Here is a 16,733-nt window from a genome sequence, read left to right as displayed (position 1 = left end):
TAGGAGTTAAAGGATGCTTACATAAAATTATACCATATTGAAACTTTAAAATTATATGTTATATTCATGAGATCATACATTATATGTTTTCATTTGAATGACTTTTTGTTACTAAAACAATATCCACAACTTACATTTATGATTTACCTATTTTGTCAAAATTGTATATACAGAGTAAGAATAATATTTACTGCCCACCAAAATGGAAGTTGACAGACTGTTTGAAAAGCCTTAGGTTTATAAAGATACTTTTGTGCTTAAAATATTAATCCTATCTAAGGCTTGAACTGGAAGCTTTTTCTCTAAAATTTTGCTTTTTAAAATACATGCTTTGTGATAACTTACTTGGTAAAGCTTCTTGCAAACTATTTTAGACAGCTAATAAAAGTATTTTCAAATAATGAAGATAGATAGTAGATCTCATTGTACAGGCTCTCCACTATTTAATTTCCATCCGAATGTTAACTGTTGGACTAGCACATAATTATTTTCATAAAATGCACACTCATGACTGCCAATTTTTCCATGACTAACTATACCCTGCCAGATGTTTTTTTAAGTTTTGCTAAGTCATATTTTCTTTTTCCAGAACTCTGTGTTCCCCACTCCCTAAGTCCCTCTGGCCTTTTGTCAGAGTTTGCCTTTTACCTGGATTTGGGGTAAAATGGATTCACTGCTCTTTTTACCACTTTTACATGAACATAATAGTTCTATGTAAATTACTCTCAAGTTCACAGACCCCAAAGCTTAACCTATCCCCTTCCCGGGGAGATATACCTTTTGTACAATTTACTCTAAAAAGTCAGGAAGCCTTGCCATGCAACAACAGCCTCATCATATGACTGAAAATCTTCTGAATCATCCTAGAACCAAGGCTATTAGAAAAATGCTCACCAGTTCCCAAACTTCCACATTTGTTTTCCTGCTATCCAGCTACCTCTCCTCGTGCTCACATTTTCTGGCAGTAGCAAGAATCATTATTTACTATTTAGCCCGCTGGAGCTTGCTGTCAAGTAATACTATGCAACCCATGACGGATTTGCATTTTCTTACCCATCTGAGCATTATGGAACACTCGCTGCCCAGCACTAGACAGAAAAATTTCAATGAAAAAAATTTTTTTGCCTCTTGAATGCCAATGAAAATATTTGGTTGCATGCACAGTTCTCAGAAAAATGTTCATTGATTCAAATGTATTAAAATAAAAGCCTACCATGTGCTGGTAATTGTGCAAAGGGTTGAGACACGTAAAGGAAAAAAATCCAGTCCCTAGTGCCCCAAGGAGCTCTAGGGCGGAGGAAAGACGACAAACACGCAGTTGAAATCAAGTGAAGAACTCGATAAAACCAAGTCAGTGCAGTTAGTGGGGGCTACCGAGGAAGCGCTGCAAAGCTGCCCAGTCATTTCTAGACTCCTCATCAAGCACAGTGCATCACTGTTTATGCAAAAGGAACACGACCTCTCCTACATGGATCCGTACATGCATGCATCAAGGAACGGTGTGTTCCCCAAACTGCCAGCGTTTTCTACACCGACTGTAGAGCACTGTTGAATGTCTATGGACGAGTAAATTAATCAAGTAAGCTTGGGTTTATGACCCAATCTTACTTCCATGTATTTGGAGTAGAAGAAAGCATGGTTGTGGAAAAAAAAAAGAAAAGTCTGTGAGGCCAGCAGACCAGATCTGCTCTGTGAGGCTGGTCATAGGCTTCTCATCCTTAGAAGGATGTCTGTGAGGTCCCCTCCAGCCCTCTGGTACTCTAAGATCTAATCATAAAGGGACTGATCAGGCCAGCCTGATTAGCATTATCGTTTAGGCATGTTTCACACTTCTCAGAATCTTCCAAGATACATCAGGTAGGAGGGAGTTTTGGTAACCACTAAGCTCAAGTTCACGGAAGGAGGTTTAAAAAAAAATGTAAGAATAGGGAATAATTTTAACAATTAATTTGTTTCTTCGTAATAAATATCAATAGTAAAACTTCAGGAATGTACTCTTAACAGTGCCAAGCAACAGTGATCTAGAAGTTGTCTGGCCACTGTCTGATCGACAGTGGTATCACAGAGATATTATTTACTATAGCCAGTCTGCTTCCTCTTTTTCTTGAAAACAGCAATAAATTTTTATAACATTTTTCAAACTTTTAAGAATGTTAATTCCACATTTACTCAAAAACCTCCCCAGAAACCCAAGGAATTCTTCTCTTCCTTGTCTGATAATTTTAGTGAATATGCAAAATAAAAATTTATCTAATTTATCAACCTTTACATCCCTTTTTGTGTCACCTTCTAACATTAAACATATTTTCCTTGCCAAAATGCTGATCTTGACATAACTTAAAGCCCTTTATAATTTCAGGACAGTCAGTGGCCCCAAATGGAACCAATTACTCTGTAGATAGAGCAACAGTTCCCTGGTCTTGGGAAGCAAGTATAACATTTTCTTGTAGGTACCTTCAACTTCAGTGCAGAGAATCGCATCCCAGGCTGGGCTAAATCTCTGTTAGGGAAAATGACTCAGGCCCAGAGACTACAAAAAAAGAGGCTTGCATGGTCTCATTTTGCAAATATAAATTCTGTGGGTTTTAGGCCTGGAAGAGGTCTCAAAGAGGAAACCATCAAGTGCAGCTTTCAGCTTCCAGGAAAGATGGACAAGAGCTAAACCTGGAGGTGCTATTTCAGTTCAGGCAGAGGGAGAAAAAAAATTTTTGCAGGATTTTATTTCTTTTAAAATGAGTGTATTGCTATGGCTCAACAGGCATTATGGAAATGTGTATGTAGTATGTACTAAAAGGCAAGGCTAAATTCCCTAGAAAAAAGTGGGAGACTCTGCTTGCTCCCTAAAACCTCTCCAGTCTATCTTGGAGGCAACTACATAGTAATAAAACAGAATGATGTCAAGTACTTTGACAACACCTCTAACAATGCCACTTAGAATAGGAGTTAACCTTCTCTTGCCTGACAATTTTACAGGAAAGCCCAGAAGAGGAAGCCAGAAATAGATTCCAAAAAAAACAAAAAAACAAAACAAACAAAAAAACAATGCTTAAGACCGGCAAAAAATAAAATAAAAGTCTGATGCTATTTTTTAATTTCATTTTTGATTTCTCTACACTTGGACGGAACTCAGTCCCACGACCGTCTTCTTCAGTGTGAGAACAATCCTTTCCGGAACCACCAAGCTGCAGATGTCATGCTGGAATTCTCCCAAGGGCAAACCGCCAGACTACCGCAGCTCTTCCTCGGTCACTACCCCTGCTGGGCTGGGCTGGGCTGCGCCTGGGCTAAATGACCTCCGGACCTGTGGGCAGACACCTGCATGAGGCCGAACCTCAGGTGGGAGAGAGCCCAGCTCGCCGTCAGCCCCTACTTGGCGACAGATTCCGAGGCTCGGCCCCAGGTGCTCGGCGCGCCGGGCGAATGCTCCCCGCCACGCCAGCGAGCCCGGAGCCGCTACGTGCGGTTCAACTTGTCAGTGCTGCCGCTCCCGCCGCCGGGGACAGCACCGACACCAGAGTAGGGGAGAATCCTTGCCTCCACCTTGAGAACTCCTCCCGAAGCGCCCCCGCTTTCTTCCCCACAGACCTGCCCACTCAGGTCGGACGTTGGGGTCGCCGGCCTGGGTGGCCCGGGGGTGACGGGGCCGGGAAGCCGGGGGGACCCTGTCCCCCGCCGCACCTGGAGCCGCCGGGGCCGAAGGGAAGCATCGCGCTCTGCAGCGCGATTGAATCACGGGTGAATCACCGCTGGGAGTTTCCTCCCCGGAGGAGGCGGGACAGGGGCGGGGACTGGCCTGGGGCCGCCCACCGCGATGGCCAGTAGCCCGGCCGGAGGCAGGAGTGGGGAGGAGCGGCGGGGGCGGACCGGGGGGCACACGAGGAGCGGGCGGTCGCGCGGCTCCTTAAAGCGCGCCCGAGCGCGGGCTTCCCCAGAATCAGGGTTCCCAGCACCCCTTCCCGCTCTAGCACGCTGCCACCGGCGCCTCCAGAGCAACCTCCCTAGTCTTCGGGGCGCAACGGAGTCCTCCCGACCTCGCCGCCAGCTCGTGGACATGGAGACCCCCACCTGGCCCCGGGTACCCAGCCCCGAGGCCGCGGTCGCTAGGATGCTCCTGCTTATCTGGGTCCTCCTGCAGGTGGCCAGAACGTCAGGTGAGTGGCACCCGCTCCCGAAACCCAGCGGCGCGCGGCCGGAGGAGGGGGCTCGCTCTGCTGCCCGGAGGTGCCCCGCACCCCCTTGAGGCGGCCGAGTCCTCTCTCAAGCAGCGAAGTCCGAACGTAGCCGAAGCCGGGCCCCGAGGCGCGCAGGCGGGTGATGGAGGGTAGTAGTTGGCGTCCCTTCTGCTGGAGAAGCTTGCTCCCGAGTCCGTCATTATGGCATACAGGGATTTGTGGCTCCCGCTTTGAGTTTAGGGAAGGTGTTTTCCAGTGATCACCACTTGGCCTGGTCAGCGTGCCGTGTTGGTATATTATCCTTCATTGCACGTGCACTTGCCTGGATAAAGATCCGCCCTTGCGGTCTTTTCTTGGACATCTTTGTTTTAGATTGAGTTAGAGGCAATCTTGCTCCAAAAAGTCGCTTAGATTGGAGCAGACACCACATTGTGCATGCCCCATATGCTTATTCCGTGTGCGCGGCATCGCAGAGACTGACCTGCTGAGTATTGGCAAAACAGACCTTAATAATAACGCATCCTAATGAAACCCATCCCATGGTGTGACAGGCCACACCTCTGACTAGCTGTCCGGAATTTTCTATATAGAGACATGTTAGATAAAAATGGAAAAAAGTCAAGATTTGGCTTTCTTATGGTATTCAGCCCTAACCTCTCTCACACGCGTGGGATCTGCCCTTGTCCATAACTTACCCAAACCCTTCTTACCTGGCCTTCCCTGGTGAGTTGAACCTCTGAGTCCTGTACTTCCTGGGCTGGGTCTTAGATATAGCAAGAGGCTGAAGGCTCCTGCGCTGTGGTTTTAGGTCAAGTTATCTCAGGGCTTCCCACCATTCTAACCCCACCTCCTGCATCCACACACACACACACACACACACACCCCTGAGTAATTTCAAACTAGGATTTTGAGATCCTTATCTTTTTTCTTAGATTACCAGGTAGATCTTGCCATGAGGAACTTCAAAGACTTTAATTAAGAAAATAAAAACTTGAAAATCTTTTTTGTCTTGATAATTCAGTAATGAAGCTTTTGTGGTTGGAAAAAAATTGATATGAAGTTAATGGTGATTTTGGGGGGGGGGAAGAGGTTTTATACCATCAACGTGAAATCATATGCTGAGTTCATGTAATAATAGTTGTTTCTCTATTGTTTAAAGGCACTACAGAGGTAGTGGTAGCATATAACTTAACTTGGAAATCAACTAATTTCAAGACAATTTTGGAGTGGGAACCCAAACCCATCAATCATGTCTACACGGTTCAGATAAGGTAAGCTAGGTACAAAAAAAAAAAAAAAAAGAAAGAAAGAAAGAAAAAGAAAATTAAAGTTTTTGATGTTTCCACTTCCCTGTGCTGAATACAAATGTCTTTAAAGCTGATGAATGGATGAGAGTATTTAACAGATGACAAAGGGCATTCCTGGTCATTTGCAGGCGAGAGCTATACTCCGTGAAGCCTGCAACATTGTCACAGCTTAAACTGATAGACTGTTTCACTTGTTTTTGGACACTATGGAAATATTCTTAAATGGAGTCTAAGCTGGCGGTAGATGAACCTTCTTGAGCCGCTGTGGTAGCATGGGAACATGTTGTCCTGAATGGATACTAATCCCATTTAAGCACACATTTTTTTCCTCCCTGTCTAGACTGAGCCGGATCTAACATGTTGTGGAGGGGGCGGGGAGGAGTCCAAATGTAGACATTGCCCTAAAGCAGTGTTTGATTCACTCATCTTTGGACACTGATTGAAAATTCGGTTGCATACATATACTCAGAGGAGGTCAAAGTTGTGACTCACTAAAGCCTGGAAGAAATGCTCCTCTGTCTATATTCTGGGTTGTTGGAGCCACGCTGCTTGGCCAAATCTGAGTGTCAGACGCTTGCTGCCCATCTTCCTTGACGGTTTTTACCATTTTCTTGGGGGAGTTTTTGGTTTCTGAAATGTTCTAGGAGGCTCAATAGAGTTCTTATTAAATAGAGGAGAGCTAGTTGAAAAAAGGCACAATGGAATCACTGGCTCCAAATTCAAGGTGTTTTGCTGTTTTGTTTTAGCTTGTGTCAAACCTTTTATATGGTATTCGGAACACAGCTCCTAAGGACAGAGAGTCTCTATGAGGTAGATGTTCTTTTTCAAAAATGAACTTCATGATGACTATTGCTAAACAGGGAAGAGAACTTGTGTATGTGCGTGCTGTGGGCACAGATATAGAAAGAGAACGACAGGAGTTTCAGAACCCCAGGTAATAATTATGGTTATGGTCCAACTCGTCCATTCAGCGTCCCCTAATTGAGAATTGGTAATTAATTCCTCTGATACAGCACTGAGGTTTACCTTAGTAAAACATCTTCCTTCTGGATAACAAAAATAGGATTTTAGGAGGAATGCTTACTCCTACATATATTCAGTCTTGGGTTTGGTGAATATGTGGCAACTGTTACCACCAACCTGATTTTTAAACAGAAGCCTTGATGGGCTCTAAGTTCTCAGACTTTCCAAGACTGCTGCTATTTCTTTATTTTTTTTTTAAAGATTTCATTTATTTATTTGACAGAGATCACAAGTAGGCAGAGAGGTAGGCAGAGAGAGAGGGGGAAGCAGGCTCCCCTCTGAGCAGAGAGCCCGATGCGTGGGGAGGGGGGGCTCGATCCCAGGACCCCAGGACCATGACCTGAGCCAAAGGCAGAAGCTTTAACCCACTGAGCCACCCAGACGCCCCGCTGCTGCTATTTCAGTAACACATCCTAGCAGAGCCGTGGCTCGCAGGTGCCTGCAGCCAGGGATGAGGGATTCCTGCCAAGACAGTGACCTCCCCATACTCCTGCCCCTGCACTAAAGGCCCTGGGGGCTGTCCCCCAACCCCACACTCTTCTTTAGCCTCCCCGTGGGTAAATAAAATTCCTGGGTGAGAAGGATGATGGCAGTCCAGGAAGAGGAAACTTGCCTGGGGGAGGAGAGGGATTGATTCTGACTGCCCCTATAGTGAGTGCTCAGGCTCTTCTGGAACTGGATCTCCCCAGTACCTCAGACCACCAGCTGCCTAGGTGGGTTGGCCATAGTCAGATGGGAGCCCGCAAAGCTGGGAGGAGGAAGGAAGGCCCTCTGTGGGTTTTCCTCCTTCCTGGCTTTCTGCCCCTAGAGAAAGCATTTTAACCTGCTGCTCTTCTTCACCCGCCTGTCCCCATCTCAGGGCACCCCTGCTGTGCCTGGAGCCCCTACTTAGAGCTCTAGCAGCGTTTGCCCCTCCCTCCCCAAAAGTTTTCAGTGGTAGCTGGGAAGTGCTATTGGCTCAAGCCATTGTGCCCAACCATCACCTGTAATATTGATTCTGTGGAAATGTTCTGAATGCTAAGACGAAACTTCCAAAGCTTCTAGAGAGCAACCTGCTTTTAAATTGTTGAATCTGGCTTCTGTTGGAATTTCTTAGTAATTCAAGTGGGACATTTATTATTTCCAAACCGGGAGGTGTTGCAATACCTAGAGGAAGCTTGAAGCCTTTTAAAGTGTTATTGCTGACAATAGCATTTAGAGGAACTTAGTACAGAACCCCTTCATTACCCTTTCACAAAACTTTACTGCTTTCGGGGATCTAGGCGCTTGTGCTAATTTCACCAGAAGAGTACTGTGATTTCTGTGTGTGAGCTGGGACAAATGGAATCCCTGTCTCTCAGATGGATGGAGGTCGCAGAGCGCAGCAGGCTTTCTCCTGTTAACCCAAATAGTAGGTGTGCCATAGCGATGGAGAAGAATCGTTATGTTCTCTCTCACTTTTTAGAATAGAAGTGATATTATTATTAAAAATGCATTTTGGTCATTCTGGAATTAAGACAGCCTCTCTACTTTTATCACAGAAATTTAGAGAAATGTAAGAAACCAAAATATTTCTGTATCCATCTCAGTTTGTGGATCTTAGGACAAAGAGTGTATTTGCCCATGCCCTCTTAGCCCCGAGAGTTAGTTCAGATTTAAAAAAAAAAAAAAAAATGTACTTAGGGCTCTTATGCATGAACTGAGAGAGCTGAAACCACATGGCAGTTTGTTTTCCCCTGATTCAGCCCACAAGTGCAAACCACCTAACACTCAGCAAGGCCTAGCTACATGAGCCCTCCGGTTTAGCCGTGCTGCTTCAGGGTGCATGGGCCACAAGGGCATGGACCCTGGTACCAGGTTTGTAGTAAGTGCTTCGTTGGACATGTCAGTGCTAGGGTACAGAGAAGGGAGAGGCCAATTGTGAGAAAGGAGATACGGAGATTCTTGGAGAAATCAGGATTGGAGCACGGTCTTGAATGCTGGGCAGGGCTCTCTGGTGGTCTGTGATGCTAAAGGGAAAAGCAGTGTGGCTGTCAATGTACATGGCACAGGTGTTTGGATCCAGTGGCTGGGACACTCATCTACAAATATTTCCATCCTTTAGAAGAATGTCGTGTTTAGCAGTTCCTTAAATTATTTCCTCTTCAATAATGTCTCGCAAAGGAAAGCTCTATCTTAGCCTCTTTGTCTCTCAGACTGTTAGATCCTACCGGTATTGTAATGTGATCATCTTTGATGGGCTGTACTCACATAGAAGTGAGGAAGGCATGTAGTATAATGAGACGGACACATCCGTTCTCACTGCATTAGCTATGTTACCTTGTACAAGGTACTTAATGGCTCTGAGCTTGTGTCCTTATATGTGAAAAAGATCCAATACCTTCTTGGAAAGATTATATCAAATGAAGTTGCCTGAGTAAAAGGCCCTGTATGATTCCTAGCATATGGTAGATTCAGTGATAAATAACCACACCAACAGTGGTCACAATCAAATATAATATATAGAATATACAGTTATGTAGTACCTAACCTATTATTAGTACATTGACTATATTTCACATAAAAATATATTGACTGTATTTCACATAGAATATATAATGTGATAAAATAAGTGTGTAGTAGGGACTCCTGGGTGGCTCAGTCAGTAGGGTGTCTGACTCTTGATTTCGGCTCAGGTCATCATCTCAAGGCCATGAGATCGAGCCTCACATCAGGCTCTACACTCCATATGGAGCTCCCTTGGGATTCTCTCCCTCTCCTTTTTTCCCTCCCCCTGCTCATGCTTTCGCTCTCCCTTTAAACTAAATTAAAAAAAAATCAGTGTGTTATAGAATGATATAATAAGTAGACTATAACAAATAATTGGGTCTTGATGGGAAATTGTTCTCTCTCCCATGTAACCATAAGAAATTGTCTGCATTTTAAGAAGGAAATTTCTTTCTTTCTTAAGAAAGAAAGCCAGCACCTGGCTGGCTCAGTCAGTTGAACATCTGTCTTCGGTTCAGGTCACAGTGTTGGGGTCCCAGGTTAGGCTCCCTGCTCAGCAGGGAGTCTGCTTCTCCCTCTGCCCTTCCCCTTTCCCCCACCCCATTGTGCTCTCTGTCTCAAATAAATAAAATCTTAGGAAAGAAAGAAAAAAAGAAAGAAAGAAAGGAAGAAAGAAAGGAAGCTACTTCATAAATGGTTGAGAGCACAGACCCAGCAGGCAAGCTGCTGTGTGACTTCGAGAGGGACACCCGTTCTCACCTTGCCCCATAGCCTTATCTGTGAAAAGTGAGTCATTGCAAAGCCATCCCTAGGCTGCTGCAAGGACCACTGCCTGCTTGGACCCCGTGTGGGGGCTGGTAGTATAACACCCAACCCCAGCCAGAAAGCAAACTGCCTCCGATGCAGGTCCTCTCCTTTCATTTCTCTGCCTCTTTTCCTCCCTGTAGCCCTAGACTTGGAAATTGGAAGAGCAAATGCTTCTACACCACAGACACGGAGTGTGACCTCACCGACGAGATTGGGAATGACGTGAATCAGACATACCAGGCGCGGGTCCTCTCCTACCCGGCGGACACCACCGATTACTCTGGGGAGCCTCCATTTACAAACTCCCCAGAGTTCACACCGTACCTGGAGAGTAAGTACTCTTTGTAATAACCTTTCATGCTTGAGCTGAATATTCTGTGAGCTTGTGACTCTTAGGCGCTATCACATTAAAGACTAGTATCCATACACAGATCCTCTTCCTCCGGAACTGGTAAGTGCCACGGCCCTCTTGGCTCACTCCTGGTGTGGTGGGAGGTTAAACTCTGCACTTGTTAACAGTGTCATCGTGTAACTCCCCTCCCCCCTTCCCTATCCCCAGGCCCAGTGGAGGGGCTGGGGAGGCATCAGGGAGGGGCCGGGAATGGGTCGGGGAGGAGGAAATCCACCAAAGCTGGAGATTGAGCATTTCCCCCGTGGATATTTAGGAGATTATAAGAGACGGAATCGCATGAATCTCCGGAATATTCTCTTCCATCATGAGACCAGAAGTCCCAGGTTAGGGTTTTCACCAGCAGTCACAGATCTCTGTAGGTCTAGTTCCCCTCTGAGCCCACAATGAGGCCTGCTGACCTTTTCAAATAACCTGAGCAGGCCTGGAGTCTCGGGATGCGGTGGTGGTGTGCCAGCCCTTGCCTGGCCCGCCCCAGCCTGCCTCCTTCATGCCGGCTTGGAAAATGAGGAATGCTTCCCTCCCCAGCCTTTGCCCCAGTAAGCTGACCTTAGAACCTAACAAGGGAATGCAGAGGATTCCAGCCAAGCAGGAGAGTTAGAATTTTTTTTTTTTTTTTTTTTTTTGGTCAGGACTAGAGTTCTGAGCTAGGTATTTTTAATGAACAGATGTAGCACATTGAGGAGAGGGAAATCAGCTGCTCTTTCAAAAGGAATTAGAACAAAAGGTTAGAATGAAAGGGTGTTGTGTTTTTTGTTTGTTGTTTAAAGTTTTATCTATTTATATGAGAGAAGAGAGAGAGAAAGAGAGCACAAGTACAGGGAGCTGCAGAGGGGGAGGGAGAAACAGACTCCCACTGAGCAGAGAGACAGATGTGGGGCTCGATTCCAAGACCCTGGGATCATGACCAGAGCCGAAGATGGACGTCTAACTGAGCCACCCCAGCACCCTGGGTGTTACGTTTTTTATCCGGTGCTTTTTGTATTGACCCTCTGACTGCCCAGTGAGGGAGATTGCTCTCTCCCAGCAGGGACGGTGAGAGGCTGAGGGACGGTCCACCAACTTTCCCCTCTGCTGTCTACAGTGAGAGTGGAAATAGAAAGTAACCTAAACCCCGAGTGAGTCTGTCTGCCCTCCCTGAGCCCCCGGTTGCCAGAGCCTGTCTTCAGACTCCTGTGTGGCCCTTACTGGTGTGTCTCTCACAGGGGCTCAGCCACAGCCACACTTCAGGGACCGTGCAGGGTCCGTGTCACTCATTCCCCCTTTGGTCAGATCCTCATGATTTCCTTTTATAGTTCTTGAGTTTTTTTGTAAGCCACTTCAAATCCTTTTTTGGTATAAGAGAGAAAATATTTTATAGGGGTGCCTGGGTGGCTCAGTCGGTTAAGTGTCTGCCTTCGACTCAGGTTCTCCCTCTTCCTCTTCCTCTCCCACTGCTCGTGCGCTTGTTCTCTCTCTATCAAATCAATAAATAAAATCTTTAAAGAAAGAAAGAAAGAAAAACAAAATATTTTATGTATTAATTTTGCATGCACACACACACACACACACACACACACACATACACTTGCTGGTAATTTGTGTTGAATTACTGGGATTTCTACAGTCACACAGCCTAAGCACAGCAGACTGCTGAGCCATTGCAGAGACCCTATGGTTGACACTGGCTCCCTGAGGTCCTGAGGACTTATCCTGCTCTTTCCCTCAGCCCCTAATTTACTGTATCTAAAATATGGAATCTTATACAACTGCATCATTTACTACAACAGCCACTAGCCACAGATGGCTACGGAGCACTTGAAATACAGCTAATGCCATACACCCTGGATTTTGAAAAATATCTCCAAAATTTTTTATATTGATTACATGTTAAATGATAATATTTTAGCTATTGGGGTTTAAACAATGTATTATTAAAAGTAATTTCAGTTGTTCCTTTTTGCATTTCCTGCTGTGACAACAAGGAAATTTAAAGTGACGTCTGTGGCTCCATTATATTTGCGCAGAGATGGCAGTGCCCTGGGAAGTCTCGGGGTTCGGCTGCAGAGCCACTTAGCTCCCGACCGCCGGGGAGCCCATTCTGTACGGCCACTCCACGAGGGATGGCTGGGCTGCTATTAACCGTGACAACTGAATGGGCTTCTGCTTGGTAGAGAATTCTTTGGTTCTAGCGGAGCTCATTTTCTATGTTTCAGCCAAGCTCGGACGGCCAACAATCCAGAGTTGCAAACAAGTTGGGACAAAGCTGAATGTGACCATACGAGATATGTGCACATTAATTAGGAGGAACGGCACCTTCCTCAGCCTCCGGGATGTTTTTGGCAAGAACTTAATTTACACACTTTATTACTGGAAAGCTTCAAGTACAGGAAAGGTGAGGATTCTTTCATCTGTTTTTATGACTTGTTTTAAATTATGGCTCCTTGACTTTACAGCCCACTTCCCCCTTAGTTCAGAAACTCCATAGTGGGATGGATGAGAGAGCAGCGTGGGCGAGGGGCGGGGGGCGGGCTGTTTTCCTGGGACTCCAGGCGGACCCCTCCGATCCGCAGGCTCCTCAGCCAAGGATTGCGCCGGGTCGTCTCTGAGGCTCCTGCCAGCCCTCCCATTTCTTTCTCTCTGGAGGATCCCAGAGACAAAATCGGTTTTCCATTCAACGATGATTGCTTCATTCCTTTTTCCCTTTATGGCACATCTCTTCTAGAGGAGCTCAATTGGGTTGGATGTACCTAAATTGGATATTTGTGGTCTTGGAAGAAACGCCCTTAGCAGTTACCAGGGGGAACAGAGCAGCCAAGTCACTTCTAATCCTTTCTATGTCAGGTGTGTCCCTGCAGGCTTTTCCTTCCACAGTGACTTAGTAATGGGGAAAGAATTCACTCTGAGCCCAGATGAATTCAGAACTCTTCATCTTTTAACAGAAAACAGCCAAGACAAGCACTAATGAGTTTTTGATTGATGTGGATGAAGGAGAAAGCTACTGTTTCAGTGTTCAAGCAGTGATTCCATCACGGAAGGCTAACCAGAAGAGTCCAGAAAGTCCTATTGAGTGCACTAGCCATGAGAAAGGTACATTCACAGGTGAGTGGCTCTGCCTAGCATTCACCTGGGAGGCACGGATGCCTTCCAGAAGACTGGTTCCACCCTCAGAACCAGGATGGATTTTTGTTCTGGGAAAAACAGCCTAGTTGTTGTTGTTGTTTGTTTGTTTGTATTGTTCTGGGGGTTCCCTTACAATTTTAGGCATTTAGAAATGCTTCTGTGTTGTCCCTTTATATTAGTGTGTTCTTGAGCCCCTGCCATGTACCAAGCTCTCCACTGAGCACTGGACACTCGATGCAAGTTTACAATTTAACATCAAAGCACAGATTTCTCTGCGTATTTTTTCATACTTAAATTCGATCCTGGGAGTTATGGGGAAGTGTCTGAACCAGCGGCAGCAGCACCCACTAGACATTTGTGAGCATGCGCCATGGGCCGTTGTCACAGGGTCTGGAAGTCTAACCCAGAAAGGAAGAGACTGAATCTACCAGATAGTCCCTCATGCAGGTGTTTGCACACCTGGGGCCCAGACCCCTTGTGAGGAGTGGCTCCTAGCTGGAAGTGCCATGGGGGGTTCAGTGTCCAGTGAAGCTGAAATCCTGAGTTGCCCTCCAGGCTTTATAGGGAAAGGACTCTGAGGACATTCAGGGAACAAAAGAGTCATAGGATAGCTCCTTGCTAAGGCGAGATTTGAGTATTTAAAAACACTTTTTAAAAAAATATTTTATTCATTTATTTATTTGAGAGAGAGCATGAGAGAGAAGGTCAGAGGGAGAAGCAGACTCCCCACTGAGCAGGGAGCCTCATGCGGGACTTGATCCCAGGACTCTGGGATCATGACCTGAGTGGAAGGCCATCGCTTAACCAACTGAGCCACCCAGGTGCCCTAAAAACACTTTACAGTAAATTCTCTCCTATTGATTGACCACGATGGAAGTGGGGAAGAAGAGGGCTCTCCTTCCATCTGGTCCTGCACCCCTCTGCGCCATCAGACCCCCAGTCCTCACATCCATCTCCCTCAAGCCAGCTGGGGTTCTGCTGCCTCTTGTCCTCATACACACCCAGATCACTTCTTCCCTGCCTCTTTTTCTTCTACTGAAATGTGTCCTTTAGAACCATTTCAGATGCCACCTCCACCAGGAAGCCTTCCTATTGCCCCAACCAATTATCTACTGTCCTTCACCTGAACCCCGCTAGCACTCTGTGTCTCGCTCTTTGCACTGACCTTCATCTTCTACGATTGTAATCCTGGCCACCAAACCAGCATTAGTTTTAGCCTCTTGTTTCTAACAATGGTTCCTGCTCCCACTTAAATGTACCCTTTCTAGGCTGTCAACATTATCCGGTTTATTAAACAGCCCATTAAATCACGTTCACCACCATCAGCAGCCCTAAAACAGTGAGGGCTTGACTCATTCTTTCCTAATCGAAATGTGTTGCCATGGAAAGAGCGGAGGAAAAAAATTTCAAATTACACAAAACATTAATTTGGTGTCATTTGGGGTTATTGCCCTCTGTTCTGCCCACTGATGAATGGGATGCAAGCTCTCCAAGTGGAAGTTGATTGGTACCCTTTGTCTTTCAGGAGCGCTCCTCATCATTGTAATTGTGGTGCTCGTGGTCCTCATCCTCATCATCATCCTGTCTGTGACCCTGTACAAGTGCAGGAAGGTGCGCGCGCGGCAGAGCGGGAAGGAGAGCTCCCCACTCAATGCTGCGTGAGGCGTGTGTCCTGGGAGCTGCCGTCCGCGACGGAGTGTAGGCGCACTGCGACCAAGAACTTGTAAGACAACTTCCAGACAAATGGAAACACAAATGAGTATCTTGGAGCATAGAGACTCGGGCTCAGAGATAGCTCTTGATCTGACCAGTTCTCACGATTAGGATTCTGGTTTCAACGACAGCATTAGACACTTTGGAATGTAACGAAAGGTACAACCAATTCCAAGATTTAAAAATTTCTATTTTAACACTATGGCAACTTTTGCACATATCATATGTTAGAATGTACATTCTATACCCCAAATGAAACCAAATCACGTAATCAAAACAGATGAACAAGAATCTTGGATAGGTTTTTGGAAAACTTTTGAGAAGCTGACTTCAAATCATAGGGGAGAGTGAAATGGAAATTGGGTGAAATTTTCTAACATAGAGAATTCTTTTGTGATATATGGTATTTAGGTTCTTATTTTCTGAGTTCTTTAGAGTTCCAAAACAATTGGCAACTTTTATATGAATGTGTTAAATGCAGAAGACTTCTGTTTTGGGGCACATTCCTAAAGCACCTTACAGTTTAGCACTTTAATTGACTCAGATGCTGTGGATTAAGCACTTGACAGCCGACTATATATATATTTTTTTATAAGACTACTATACAGACCACATAGAGGTGATGATTTAAGGTACTGCAAGTTTTTATGGTCAATATTGTATATATTTATATAATTTTCTAAAAGGTTTTATACATGGGGATATTCTATTTATAGAAGTAATATGGTTCTATTTGTATATATTGAAATAATTTATTTAATATACTTTTATACAAATAAAGGTGGCTGGGAATTGTGACTGTTGTATTTATTATACCTTCCATTTTCTTATTTATGATTTGGACTTTGTATTAGTTGGCTCTGCTGCAGGAACAAATGACCTGAAAATTCTCAGTGGCTCACATAACGCTATCTTAAAACAACAATAAGAACAACAACAACAACAACAACGCTATCTTGAATTCTCAATTACATTAGTTTGGTGGCTGCCAAGTTGACTGAAGCTCTTCTTAATTACATTCTCATTCTAGACCCGAACCCAAGGGGAAGACTCTATTTGGGTCAGGGCAGAGGGAATACAAAAAATGAGTACTAACAGCAGCCATGTCTTCAAGCTTTGAGCCACCTCTTAGAACTTCTGCTCACCCGTCACTGGCAGGCAACATCTGATCACACCTGACAACACTGCCTACTGGGGGACACCACCAATCACACAGCAATGGCAGGGGCACACGATGTCCTGGGAAGGGAGAAAATCATCCAGCAGACTGCAGATGGGAGGGAGTGACTTCTTTTTGTGGGCATGGGGTGGAGTTGCAGATGAAGGCCAGAGAGGAGAAAGGACCAATTCTTTGGACTATCATCTTGAAAGAAAATTGGATGAAAGGGCAATAGAAGATAGGCAGAGAGAGAAGTAGAGTCTCTGGAGTTCGTGAAAAGCAAACTAAATTGAGAGCTCTTTGTGGCTAGGACTGGGTCTGGCTCGTGTTCACAGCCCTTTGAAGGAGGCAGTGACAGTAGGCTCGCAGTCATCGCTGAGTCCAGCTGACCACGTTACCTCCCTCTAGAGTATAGAAATAGGGAGTCCACCATTCAAACACAAATAAAACACGGCAGAACAGTCTTGATCTCACAAGAGTATTGAAAGGGGATTCTAGCTAGACACGGAAATGAGGTTCCCGGCACCTACTACGGCCACAGCTGTGTTTGCTCCCCACTGTGAAAGGCTGGGCCA

At 45.5% G+C, this 16,733-nt stretch overlaps 1 protein-coding gene and 1 long non-coding RNA gene across 3 annotated transcripts; one reads left to right on the top strand and one right to left on the bottom strand.

Annotated features, from left to right (window-relative positions):
- Positions 1-3,074: 3,074 nt before the first annotated feature.
- Positions 3,075-3,814, bottom strand: LOC309843338. The gene is made up of 2 exons (XR_014300074.1): positions 3,586-3,814; positions 3,075-3,301 (listed from the first exon to the last, which is right to left on the bottom strand). It is a non-coding gene; the product is annotated as an uncharacterized lncRNA (long non-coding RNA).
- A 12-nt stretch (positions 3,815-3,826) lies between these two features.
- F3 (coagulation factor III, tissue factor) lies at positions 3,827-15,797 on the top strand. Of its 2 annotated transcripts, none has more exons than XM_082688745.1 (6): positions 3,827-4,151; positions 5,332-5,443; positions 9,916-10,106; positions 12,380-12,558; positions 13,106-13,253; positions 14,812-15,797. In XM_082688745.1, exons 1-6 carry the CDS (start codon positions 4,052-4,054, stop codon positions 14,946-14,948), a joined length of 867 nt encoding a protein of 288 aa, XP_082544871.1. In that variant the 5' UTR covers positions 3,827-4,051; the 3' UTR covers positions 14,949-15,797. The 2 variants fall into 2 exon arrangements, with proteins under 2 accessions (XP_082544871.1, XP_082544870.1); XM_082688744.1 differs by having other exon boundaries at positions 13,106-13,265.
- Positions 15,798-16,733: the final 936 nt, after the last annotated feature.

This window comes from Mustela nivalis, assembly GCF_964662115.1.
Source record: "Mustela nivalis genome assembly, chromosome: 10".
Classification (NCBI taxonomy): domain Eukaryota; kingdom Metazoa; phylum Chordata; class Mammalia; order Carnivora; family Mustelidae; genus Mustela; species Mustela nivalis.
Note: the sequence above shows the minus strand (reverse complement) of the source record. Positions and strands in the feature narration are given on the sequence as shown.